This window comes from Lissotriton vulgaris, chromosome 2_1 (genome assembly GCF_964263255.1).
Source record: "Lissotriton vulgaris chromosome 2_1, aLisVul1.2, whole genome shotgun sequence".
Taxonomy (NCBI): domain Eukaryota; kingdom Metazoa; phylum Chordata; class Amphibia; order Caudata; family Salamandridae; genus Lissotriton; species Lissotriton vulgaris.
The window spans coordinates 473,281,992-473,294,230 of NC_141687.1; the positions used below are offsets into that span (position 1 = coordinate 473,281,992).

A 12,239-nucleotide genomic window follows, 5' to 3' on the forward strand; every position below is an offset into this window, starting at 1 on the left:
AACATAACACCATCCAGACCCAGAGATCTCCTTAGGCTACATTTCTTTGTTCCCATAAATTTGAGATCCTCCTGTTTCCTCTGCAGGACCTCACACAGTTATGTAGGGGAACAACGCTGTCTCATGATTCACCTGTACCAATCAAAGGACCGACTAAATGACACACTGCATCTTTCCTCCCTTCATGGAGGAGCAACCATCCACCATTCATGAGATAGGTGAGACCGCTAATCTTCCTCAATGTCGTGAGAGCGGGATGCCGCTTCCCTGGCGAGACTCTGTCATTAAAAACAGATCCTGCCTCCGTGTTACCAACGGGAGCTTCCCTGGCCTTCGGGACACTCTCCGCCGAGCGATTGACATCACCCTGGACGATATTACCGCAACTCGGGCTCAGCATCCTGAGCCATCCAGGATCTGTGTTTCGTTATTTATATCTGGAGTATAACCTCGCATCTGGGAACCTGATTCACTGCTTGCAACACAAGTCTATGCTGACTAAATCTGGACATAGTGATTATCGCCCTCTCCGATTTGTTGCTATGGTTGTTGTTCGATATCTGTGAAGAGAATCCCTATTTGGACTATCTGTAGATGCTGCTGCTGTCCCCCACTCTTCCTTAGTCCGCCCTGATAAAGGTGTGGCCTATTTCCAGGCTGGACACCAAAACGCGTGTCAGAGTTTGAAGTTTGTTCCAGATTCTTTGGATTGTGGTCACATACACAACTAGACCCACCGGGACCATTGTCATCGTACCATCAGTTGGCAGTCATACTGTGCTGAGCGAAGTGTGATCGATGATGCTTGATGAATGTTTGCCTGAGTGTGATTGATTGTGTGTATGAAGTGATGCGTGGGACACCTCTGTTTTTGTATATTTATGATGTATGTGTAAATTATTCTATATATATTCTCTAATTGAAATTATGAAAATAATAAAAATAAACACTTCTTTCTAAAACTGTTTGTGGCTTTAAGACATAATTATTATGTCCTAGTCCGCTTCAGGTAACTAGGGATCATTTTGGGACTCGGGTATAGATCCCTTATGATTGTGAAATCTAGGCAGCAGCTTTTCTTGCTTGGTTGTTTGTATTCTAGTTCCCTGCGCTCCTGCCAAGCATCAGATTCCAGGGGTCTCCCTTTGATTGGTTGTCCAATCAAAGCAGAAGCCAGCTGATCCTAAAACCCACCTAAGATTAAGAAAGGACCGACTAAATGACACACTGCAACTTCTTTCCTCCCTTCATGGAGGAGCGACCATCCACCATTCATGAGACATGTCACCTCTTGTGCTATTCAGGAAGTAACTAAATACTTTCCTGTTCTCCATCCATCTACCTTACTCCTGATCTCTGTCCTCTAATGTAGGCTTAACACTGCTAAACTACTGCATTCGCTTGGTTTTCCTGATATTTCCCTAGTTCATGTGAGTATATAAGTATGCTCCTTCAATCTAGCTTCCTGTTGTTTTCACTAAAAGTTATTTTATGTATTTTATCTCTTTTGATATGATTACCCATCTCTATTTACCATCTCAACCCACTAACGTCAAGGGGTGGGTTCTGACACTTGTTTTGTTTGTAAAGCACTCTGCTACCACTTGCCAAAATTATATATTAAATGATGTTTTATATTACGTTTTATTTTCTGCCTAAGAAACTGCATCACCATTTAACCACTTGATGCTTATGCCATTTACACCCACCTATTCTTCAGGCTAGATATCCATTTTAGAAGCACTTCGCATGAGCTGTCGAAATAGAATGCACTATCTATGTAAGATGCTCCTGGGAAGCACCTATTAGGTGGTTCGTGTGGGGGGCCTGCAAACCAGGGCCATAGCAACATTTGTTGTGGAAAACTGAACTGTAGAAGTTGCGGGGAGATCTGCCCAAGGAAGACTGCATCGTTGGAATCCCACAAGGAATAATGGCAATGGCTGTGTATGAATTTACAGTACGTTATGGAAGGAATAAAAGGCAAAGAATAGTTTTTGTGTAAAAGCTCCAAGAAAGTATGGCCCTTAGTTGGGCATATTAATTATCATGGTCACCTCTTTTAGATGATTACTTTTGTGCTACATCTCATAATGGGGGTAGCTAGTGGCTCTTTTAAAAGCCACAAATTCTAAAATGCCTGCTGCATTGCGACCTATTATACAGGTATAGCATGACAACTAGTTAAAGTGCCAATATTAAATATAAGGTAATACAACAAGAGGTACAATAGTTGTAAGCACATTAAGGGGGAAATGAATGCTTCCCAAAAATATTTAATCAGATCAAGAAGTAGAGATTAACCTTTGTTATTCAGACTTTCCATTCTCCCTCTTCTAGTCCTTCTTCCACCTTAGAGCTGGGATTCAGCCTCGTGTAGTAGAAATAAGCAGGTGCATGGACATTAATTAAGACAGTACAGATTGTACTCAGATCATACTCCGACAATACTAATGTTCTCTGCGATCCTAACCCAGTTTGATGTTCTTATCTAACTCCTAATTTACAATAAACATTGACAAAGGCTATTTACTGTTAATGCTTTTCAACACCGACAAAAAAGAGGGAATTGTGTTTCTAATGATTTTGATCAGCAGGTGTAATGTCTGCACTCACGTGTCATCAATTATGCGTACACTTGCATCCTTCTACGTCGGCGTAGTGTAATGACACACTTTCGTGCATGTGCCATCTCAGAATACCATTTAACATTTTTTTTATTTACCGTTCCCCAACGTGCCAGACGCCAATTTTGGAGAAGTAATTGTTGGAAAGTGAAAGTTAAATGCACTTAAAACGCATACCTAAAAAGGAGTGGCCCAGCAGCAAATTACAACTTCTGGGCCCCGTAAAAATTAAAAACAATTTTATTAATGCGATTTGAGGTATGAGAATTGAGCAGAGGAGCAGATACAGTGAAACACTAGCAGGGTAGTGTGTGTGGGGGTGCAACAGTGAGCAGAAAAGCACAAGCTACAGAAAATAAAATAATGCATTGGAAAAAAATCTGGGAGTGATGGGGAAAGCAAGGGGTAAAAGGAGGAGGAGGGAGCATCTGGGCACACCGGGGGATGGGGGGGGTAGGGAGGGGGGGGTTGAACAGCATATCTGGGTGAGCAAGAAAATACCTGCACTCCTATGGAGTGCTGAATTAGAAAGAAGAAAGTAGTTCTCTGAATGTGAACAGTGGTGGGATACAAGTCATCCAAGCCAAAAGAAGGTAATGAAGATATGCTCCGGGGCGGGGTAAACAAATGCAACATGGAAAGGAAGGGAAGCCAGTGAAGCAAATTGGAAAGCCAACCAGTAGCAATGGGCTGCCCCAGAGCCTTATTGTAACTCTATTATTGTCCTCAATAAGTCATGTTGGAAACAGACAGCTAGACGTGGTCAGTAGGCGAGTCCTAAATATCAAATGCATAGCCTTTTGCTATGGTTCTTAAAGGGGAAAGTATCCTTTGTTTTTTTTTCCCACTGGCATACACCCAACAGAAGTTCAGAGTGTGGTTAATCGGTTTACTAGTGCCGCTGGTGTGAACTCTTATTTGTAGTGCTATCAAATACTGGGCAACCCATTTTGCTAAAGTATTTCTTAATCACCTTCCAGCTGCCCTTACTATTTTCCAAGAATTTATAATAAGTGGAGTGCACTCTCCAAGCACATTTGTATCGTTTTCAGTATTTTAACTATTTATTAAGCCTTATTTGCTTTAAACTCCTTTTAATTGTACTTTATTTAAAATTCTGAACTAACTTCTTTCACTCACATACCCAGGGCTGAGAGGTGAAGTGTAACCTCTTCGAACGTACTTTGATTGAGATTATTCCTTTCACACATTCAAAGAGCTCAGATTACTGTAGCTCTTTTGGCAGATAAACATTTGTGCACTCACTCTGAAGGGAGAATATTTGATATGTTTTAGTCAAAGCTCAGAAGTGTGCTGATAAAGGTAACTTCCTTGAAGGTGTTTGCATATGGGGCAAAAATTCACTTTCCCCAAAGTCTACGGTGTTACAGTGGTCGCCTGTCAAATTTTTTAAAATGCTACTGTGTTGTATTTATTTTCTTCAAATCACGTTGCACTGTAAGTTTTCTCATTGCTATCTTGCTTTGTGAACTGTGACCTGCATTCAGTTTAGTGCAAGGATGCTTGCCTTGCTTACTTACATTTGGAATGTATTTTCATTTTCTACCGATTCGTTTTGCAGCTGGATTGTGTATATTGATTGTCCCTTTCAACTTTACTTATGTTCCTTTTACCAGACAAACTTAAACTTGACCGAGACTTCAGCAAGTACAACTACCTGAGCCTCGATTCCGCCAAAGTAAATGGAGTGGATGATGCTGCAAATTTTCGAACAGTTCGGGTAAGTACCCTCCCTTCTGCCAACTGGATAATAAAAATGACGAATTCGAAGATATTTGCTAAACGCATGTCTCATATATTCACTAGGGCCTCACACAGACAGTGAAATTTAGATTTTAAAATGGTTCTTCTGCTCCGTTTTCCTTACCCCAATTTCTCCAAAGTAATTTTTGTTTTAAAAATCTGTTTTAGAAAGTTTTTTTTTTACTTGCCCCATGGTGCACGGTCAACTCCTTGAAATTGAGGACTATTCATACAGCGGAATGTATGTGTTGTCAAGGGAGCGTGTTACATGTGCTTCCCTTATAATACTAGAGAACTACTCGTGTGCATATTTTCTTCCTATAATTAGCAAATAGCTTACGCTCCTCAACAGAGATCATTGGTAACACTGAGAGTTAAGCCTATACTTCAGCTCTTCTGTGACAAAGGAAATTGCCTTGGTGATGGCTCAGTAGGGTGAATAGAACGTGTTTGAGCTTGAAATGATTTTTTATGGAGTTCTTTGTTTATGGTTATGTGACACTTTGGACAGTCCGCCCCCTTTCCTGTTGAAGAGCTGACATCTCTAGAGAATCTCCTCCCATTGTTCGTTTCATTCCATGCGGGTTCATTGCCCAACCAGTTAAGTTGATTGTGTAAGATAAATGGTTACTCAGGCTGTTACATCATAAATATAGTTATTTTCAATTAATAGCACTTTACAATCAAAAGCTAAGCGTAAGATTTTGTTACTGTGCTACGTAATAGTACTTCATAAGTAATATGAATCCTTTTAAGGCTAGAGTATTGTAATACCATCTATTTGGGGATAAACAAGCGACTACAATCTAATCTACAACAAAAGATTTTATGAGTGTATTTGTCGTTCGCCCTGTAACAATATTTTGCATTGATTCATTTTCAGAACGCCATGCAAATAGTGGGCTTCATGGATCATGAGACGCGGTCTGTCCTGGAGGTAGTGGCCGCACTTCTGAAACTTGGAAACATAGAGTTCAAACCTGAATCTCGAGTCAATGGCCAAGATGAAAGCAAAATCAAAGACAAGAATGGTAGGCTCACTGATCAGAGATTTAAGTGCTTTGTAGGCATGTATTGATAGCTATTACAATTATATTTGGCTGCTTCGAAAATTAACACAATGTGGACACCCTTTGGGAATCTGAATGAGGGGTAGATATTCTGCAACACAAAGGTAATCTTTAGGCGACCATATAACCGAGATTCTAGAAAGGACAAGTTAATCTGTCTAGCAAAAATGGTTGAACAGTGCGCAGCTGGGAGGTGCATCCTGTGTTGCTCATTCCATCTACGCTTCTATTCTGTACACCCTTGGGTTCAGTCAGGATCCCCATTCCTGGGGACTTGAAGTAAATCTTGCTTAAGGCTTTGCTTCTAACTATATGATTGAGATTCGTCTAGAGCGCATTTTGTCATTAATATGGCCAATAATGCTCTTTTAGCTAACCAACCTTCACACTTCACATTTCTGGGATGCAGTAGCAGACTGAAGTCTGATTCAGCTTTCGAAGCTATGGATTTTGGTCACACTTATAGTTTGATCACTGCTTCTAATTGCCTGATCCATCTAAAGCATATATTCAACCAACATTGCTGAATTTAAAGTTTGATCGGCCCTTTGAGGTTCACAGAGTTTGCAGAATAGCTTTGGGCCACCGAAGGTTTTAACACGTAAGGCACATTATTGTCCACTGACCTCGCCAAGATATTTGCAGCTGCAAGGAAATAGAAGGGAATTATATTTAAGACTCCCAGTTTCATGTTTTTTTTTCTACATTTCCGTCTGTATTTATCCATATTTATCTGTTACCCATCTTGTTGGAATGTATCCGTATTTATTTTGTGTTTTCAGAGCAAATGGAGTCCTTCCAGATTTGTTTAACTTGTAAACTTGCCTTATACTTTGATGCCTGTAGCGTTTTAGAAAATTAGACAGCCAAAAATAGAAAAACATTACACCCACATGTAAATATTAGCATTAACTACAAATATTTGTTAAGCTATGCCTATATTTAACGACATCTCATCCCATTTTTTTTTTACCTCCCTATGCTGTCTGTGTTCAGCTGTTGGGCTGGAATTAATGAAGAACAGTGTGGAGAGTCAGTCCCAAGAAGTAACATTTTCTACATTTAAAAATAAAGACAGACCGGAAACACATTATTTTCTGTCTGTATTTATCCGTAAAAATGAGTAAAAATGGAAAACTGAGAGCTGAAGTTATATTACAGATGGCAGTGTTTGTGTTTATCCCGAGGCATTTCCCATTTAAAGGTCATGTTAATGAATATTGCAAACCACAAAAGCCAAAGAGACCAGGTATAATGTGGACAAAAAACAGTGTAGGTGGATCCAAAGAATTTAAAAATCTTTGAATAACACATGCAACATGAGGTGGAACTTCAGATTATAATGAATCCGATTTAATGTTTAGAAGGATAGAAAAATTTATAAAACTATGAACTAACATATTTTGATTGATCATCAGTATGGCTTGCTAAATTAAGAGGATTGTTTAGGCAGTGATCCGAGACGCTATGCTAAATAAGGCTATTAACCGCTTGCATGCTGATGATGGCACCCGTCCGTCATGCACTACGGCGCTAGTGTACTGATGACGGCTGGGGCCATCATAAACCTGCCCACTTGCGATTTTGCCGCACAGGCGCAGAATCGTGGCCGCATGCAAGGGGTTAATATTTGTAAAAGGAGTAGGAATATTTACAGAATAGTAAGTATGTATATGTTTGTTTCATGCAATATGATTGTTTACGAGTGTTTCCTGTAGTTCATTATGTGTTGTGGTAATATTTTTTACCTACATTTCTGCATAGAAATACTCATTCCGGCTCTTCCAGCTGCTGGAATATGACTGTACAATCACACCAGCTTTTAGAAGCGGTTGTTAGTTTGATTTTTAGAAGTTAGAGAAGAATATCGCGCAATACGTTATTCATTATAAACTACTTGCAATTGACGTACATAAATCGAGGGCTAGCTAAAGGTTGTTATATGTGGAGAGGAGTAACTATTCCTTTATATAATAATTTTTCATTTCCCCAGTGAAAGTACCGTCGTAGCACGAGGATTTGGTGAATTGAACTGTATGAAATAATATTGTAATCTATGTTATGGATAATATAGTATTATGAACAAGGGCAAACTGTTGGCTGTAATCGTGAATTAACATTCAAATAGTGCACTTCTTTTAAGAAAGGGCACTCTTTGTATTTTAATATGGTGCTTATCGGAAACAGCTATCGTACTTTACATATTTGGCTACCTGAAGGGTGTGAACTTGAAGTCATTTCCTTCTCTTTGTACCACAGTTTGGGTCTCAGTATGTTTAATATTGAAAAAAAGCAATATTGGGCATCAGAAGATGTTCAAAATGTATTGAGGCTTACATTGCAGCCTTTGCTTTTCTAATGGGTAAGTAACGTTTTTAGAAATACTTGTGCTAATTCCCAACTCCAATGGCATTTCTTTTGAGGTCTTGTCTGCATGAGCATGCGCTACCACATGCGCTCTCGCGAATCCTATGTTTTGTCATGACTTTGAACCTGCCCATTACTTACCATTCGTTTGCAGCATGTTATTCTTCTTTTCTGCCTTCTGATTGGGCAGCTTTGCCCATGCATCACTTCCTTTTCTTTTGGCAGCGCATGAACTAAACATAGATTGAATAAATGTCATGTGATGACCCCCCACTGCTCGTGCTTCGATTCAGGTACTATTTATGCAAGAATGCTGTGCTACGGTCAATGCTGGACACGTCATTGCACTTTTCTTTATATTTTACCTCTACCCCTACCCGCCCCTTCCTCGTTCTTCTCTCAACCCATCCCTGTTTCCTCTTCTCCCGTAACTCGCTCCTGTCCGTGTTTCGTTTTTTACAAAATTTGCCTGTTGCTTCTTTCTTTTGTTTACCTGTGTTGCTTCTCTGCAGTTGCTGCATTTCAGGTACTATTTATTTTATTTTCCCGTGTTGCTTCTTTGTTCATGCCACAAATCGGGTACTATTTATTTAAGAAAAAAATATGCTGTCACGGTCAATGCTGGCCATGTCATCAAGCTTTTTGTTCAATTCCAACCTCCCATCCGCTACCATCTTGTTCTTCCCCTCTTCTCCCAACGGTTTCGTCTTCTCCTCGAACACCCTCTCTCCTGTGTTTCCTTTTGTATTAATTTGTCCCTGTTGATTTTTCCGTTGCCACACATCACTTTTGTGTTGCTGCCCACCCTCCTCCATCGTCTCTCCGCTACTCGCGCTGCACATAGCAGATCTGTATTGCGCATCTCACTGCAGCCATGCGCTGCTTTTCAGTTACAAAAGCTCTGTACATGTGTAAGGCGGAAGTGCCATAGTCTGGCTGTTCATTAGTGGTGACGCTGTCTTCCTGGGGCAGAATGCCATGACTGGGAGGCTAATGCAAAAAGAAAAATTGATGGACAGAATGCAGACCAATTTCAGCAATCAGATATCCACCATCACATTAACCAAACATCCCTCTCCCCCATTAATCTGGTGCCTGTGGGCTCAATTACATATCCATGTTACTGCAAAATATTGTTCATGTCCTATGTTCCCCTTGCTGTTCAATAAGGAACTGTGGCGTACCACCTTTCCACATACGTGGCATACAACCAACATTGTTTACTTACTATATCTAATTAAACAAACAACTAAGAACTCCCTCCCCTTCCCCCCCACCCCCTCCCTTATGCCGGTGTGTTCCATCTATTCACAACAATTCAGAATATAAGACGTGTTGATAGAAAGCCAGGATGCTTTTAATGGGTGTTCCAGTTACCCCAACGTGCCTCATCTCTCTATTTCCCGTCTTCCCCGGTCGATTGGCTTATCAGCGTCTGAACCTGCTCTTCCCATGCCCTTGCCGCGTCCAGCGCCTTTTCATTCTTCTGGCGTCGCGCCTGCTGGAAGCGAATAGCCCCCTCACCACTAGCCTACTTAAGCAGCTCAGCCCTTCACCTCTTACTGCTGGGACCCTCCTTCGATTTCCAGCGCATCATAATTACCCTTTTCGCCAGCACTAGTCCCATATCTACAAACTTACTTGTTACCTTCATCTTGGGGGTGTGAGGGAACCAGTGTAATATGCATGTAGCCATTTCAAAGTCCAATTGGCGCTCCGTAACTAAATTGAATAGGTCTCCCACTTCTCCCCAATAGCTTCCAAAGTTCGGGCACCCCCACAACATATGCTCCAAGTCTGCTCCCACTGTAGTGCACCTAGGACACATCACATTACTAGCATTATAATATTCCATGATCTTACCAGGTGTCAAATACGCTCTATGTACTATGAAGAAATGCACTAGTTGGAAACGTGCGTTCCTGATTCCCTTCCACACCCTACGCAGTATGTGCCCCCATGTGGCCTCCGGTATGGGCTTCCCCGTGCTTACCTCCCATTTCAGACGCATCGTATCTGGGCCAAACCCTCATTCAACATTCTTGAGTATAGGCATGTAACTGCCTTAAACGTACCTGCTGCCATCACCACATATTGACACGCCATTGTTATTTTAGGTTCTAGCAATACACCCTTCCAATGCTTCTGTATTGCCCGCACTAGGGCCGCACGTATCAGAAAATCTCCCATAGGGAGATCAAACCTCTCCTGCAATACCTGATAAGGCAACAGAACTCCATCCTCGTATAAGTCCCCCAGCATTTGGATCCCTCCTTGCTCCCATTCCCGTAATGACCGCCTGTGTAAGAACCTGTAGGTGTGCTGCTATATAATAAAACTCCAGGTCAGGGACCGCCAATCCGCCCTACACCTTTGGTCTCATTAATGTCTTAAGCGCCACTTTGCGCCTCCCTGACCCCCAGATGAACCTCACAATCATAGAATTCAGGTTGGCGAACACTGAGCATGGCACCCATATAGGTAATGTCCTAAAAAAGTACAGCAGTCTAGGGAGCGCCACCATCTTTAGCAAGGCTATCCTCCCCATCACCGATAGCGGAAGGGTACTTCAAAATGCCATGCTACCCTTTAGAGCACGTATGCATCTCCCTATATTCCCTTCTAGTATATCGCTGGCTCCATGATAAATATGCACTCCTAGGTACGCTAAGCAAGAAGGTTCCCACCGCACGGCCTTTGTCATCCTAGGTGCCAGCCTCCCTGGCTGCACTGGGAACGAGCATGTTTTAGTCCAATTAACCCTCAGTCCTGAGACCGTCCCAAAGTCCGACAACAGTCACGCTGCCCCCGCCAATGCGTCACCTGTATCTGCCAAAAACAACAACAAATCATCCACATATAACAAAATGTATTGCCGTTCCCCTCTAAAAGCCAGGCCCTCATACCACTGTCCCAACCAAGCCCGCGCTGCCAATGGCTCTATTGCCAAAGCAAATAACAGCGGGGAGAGTGGGCAACCCTGTCGCGTCCCACGGGCTACCGCATAGCGGGGGAAATCATCTGCCCTACTTTTACTCTTGCCACTGCCGAGGTATATAGCACCATCGTCCAAAGAGCCCAAAGTGCCCCATCGTTTTGTACAAATACGGCCATTCTAGGCTATCAAAGGCTTTTTCTATGTCCACTGATAAGATTGCAGCCATAGGCGAGCCTTCGCAAGCCTCTCCCAGGACCCTCACCAATCTCCGCACATTGGTGGCAGTATTCCTGTTAGGGATAAACCCAGCCTGATCCTCATATACCAGGCTACTCATATGCTGCAGCAGGCGCGACCCCAGGATCCGACTAAGTATCTTATAGTCTGTGGATAGCATTGACAATGGACGGTACGTCGCCGTATCGTACTATCACGTCCCGGTTTTAGTAGTGGAACAATGAGGGTCTCGCGCATAGACGCCGGCAGCTGCCCCCATTCCCGCGCCTCGCTATAGACCTCTCTAGTAGTCTTGATGCTAATATGTCTATATATTGCATATAGAATTCAACAGGTTACCCGTCTACTCCTGGGGTCTTATTCCGTGCCATCTGTTTAATGGCGCTCCTAATCTCTTCAAGCGAAATGTTCCGACCCAGGTGTCTCGTCTGCTCCTCCTCTAACTGTGAAAGTGTCACACTCTCCAAGAAGGACTCGATAGCAGTCGCGTCTGCCGTTAGTGTACTCTCATAAAGCTTCTCATAATACTCCCGGAACCCATGCATGATTCCACTTTGAGTATAGACTGTGGTACCCTCACCCGCCCCTAGTGCCAGGATCGGGGAGCCCGCGGTATAGGATTAGCCAGCCAAGCCAGAAGCATTCCGGCCTTATCACCTTCTGGGTGAGCCTTCTCGACATACTTTCTATAATCAAAGCAGCGCAGCCTCTCTACCTCTGTGGCCAGCATCTTCTTAGCCTCTATCACTTCATTCTGATACTCCGGGTGCTCAGGCCTTGCCTGCTCCGCCAACCTCAATCGTCTGTACGCTTTCTCAACGTCCTGCAGCAGGGTTTTCCTTACTGCAGCATATTTACTTATGCATATCCCTCTTACTACCACCTTAAAGGCGTCCCATTCCACTGCCCTAGTGTTAGTAGTCCCTGCATTCTCAATAAAGTAGTGTGTTATCCCCTCTTCCACCTCCCTACGAAACACTGGGTCATCTAATGTCTCGGGCGCAATCGCCATGTGGGAATTTCAGCTCTTTTCTTCGTCCAATGCAAGGTGATCAGCAGTGGATTATGGTCGGACAGGGTCCTAGTGAGATATTCAGAGTGGGTTACGGAAGACACCACCTCTGGGGAACATAACATGGCATCTAGCCGAACATGAAGCTCGTGTAATGCTGAGAAATAGGAGTAATCCCTAACCTGCGGGTGGTGCGATCTCCACACATCCACCAAATGCCACAT

The 12,239-nt window shown here is 42.7% G+C and overlaps 1 protein-coding gene across 4 annotated transcripts in view; it reads left to right on the forward strand.

The window, feature by feature from the left end:
• Window positions 1–12,239, forward strand: part of MYO1B (myosin IB) — a 757,882-nt gene that overhangs the window by 371,926 nt on the left and 373,717 nt on the right. For all 4 annotated transcript variants that reach the window (XM_086955387.1, XM_086955390.1, XM_086955388.1 and 1 more), the window contains exons 9-10: window positions 4,265–4,368; window positions 5,275–5,422. In XM_086955387.1, coding sequence (XP_086811513.1) covers window positions 4,265–4,368; window positions 5,275–5,422 — 252 coding nt within the window. The remainder of the gene's footprint in view (window positions 1–4,264; window positions 4,369–5,274; window positions 5,423–12,239) is intronic.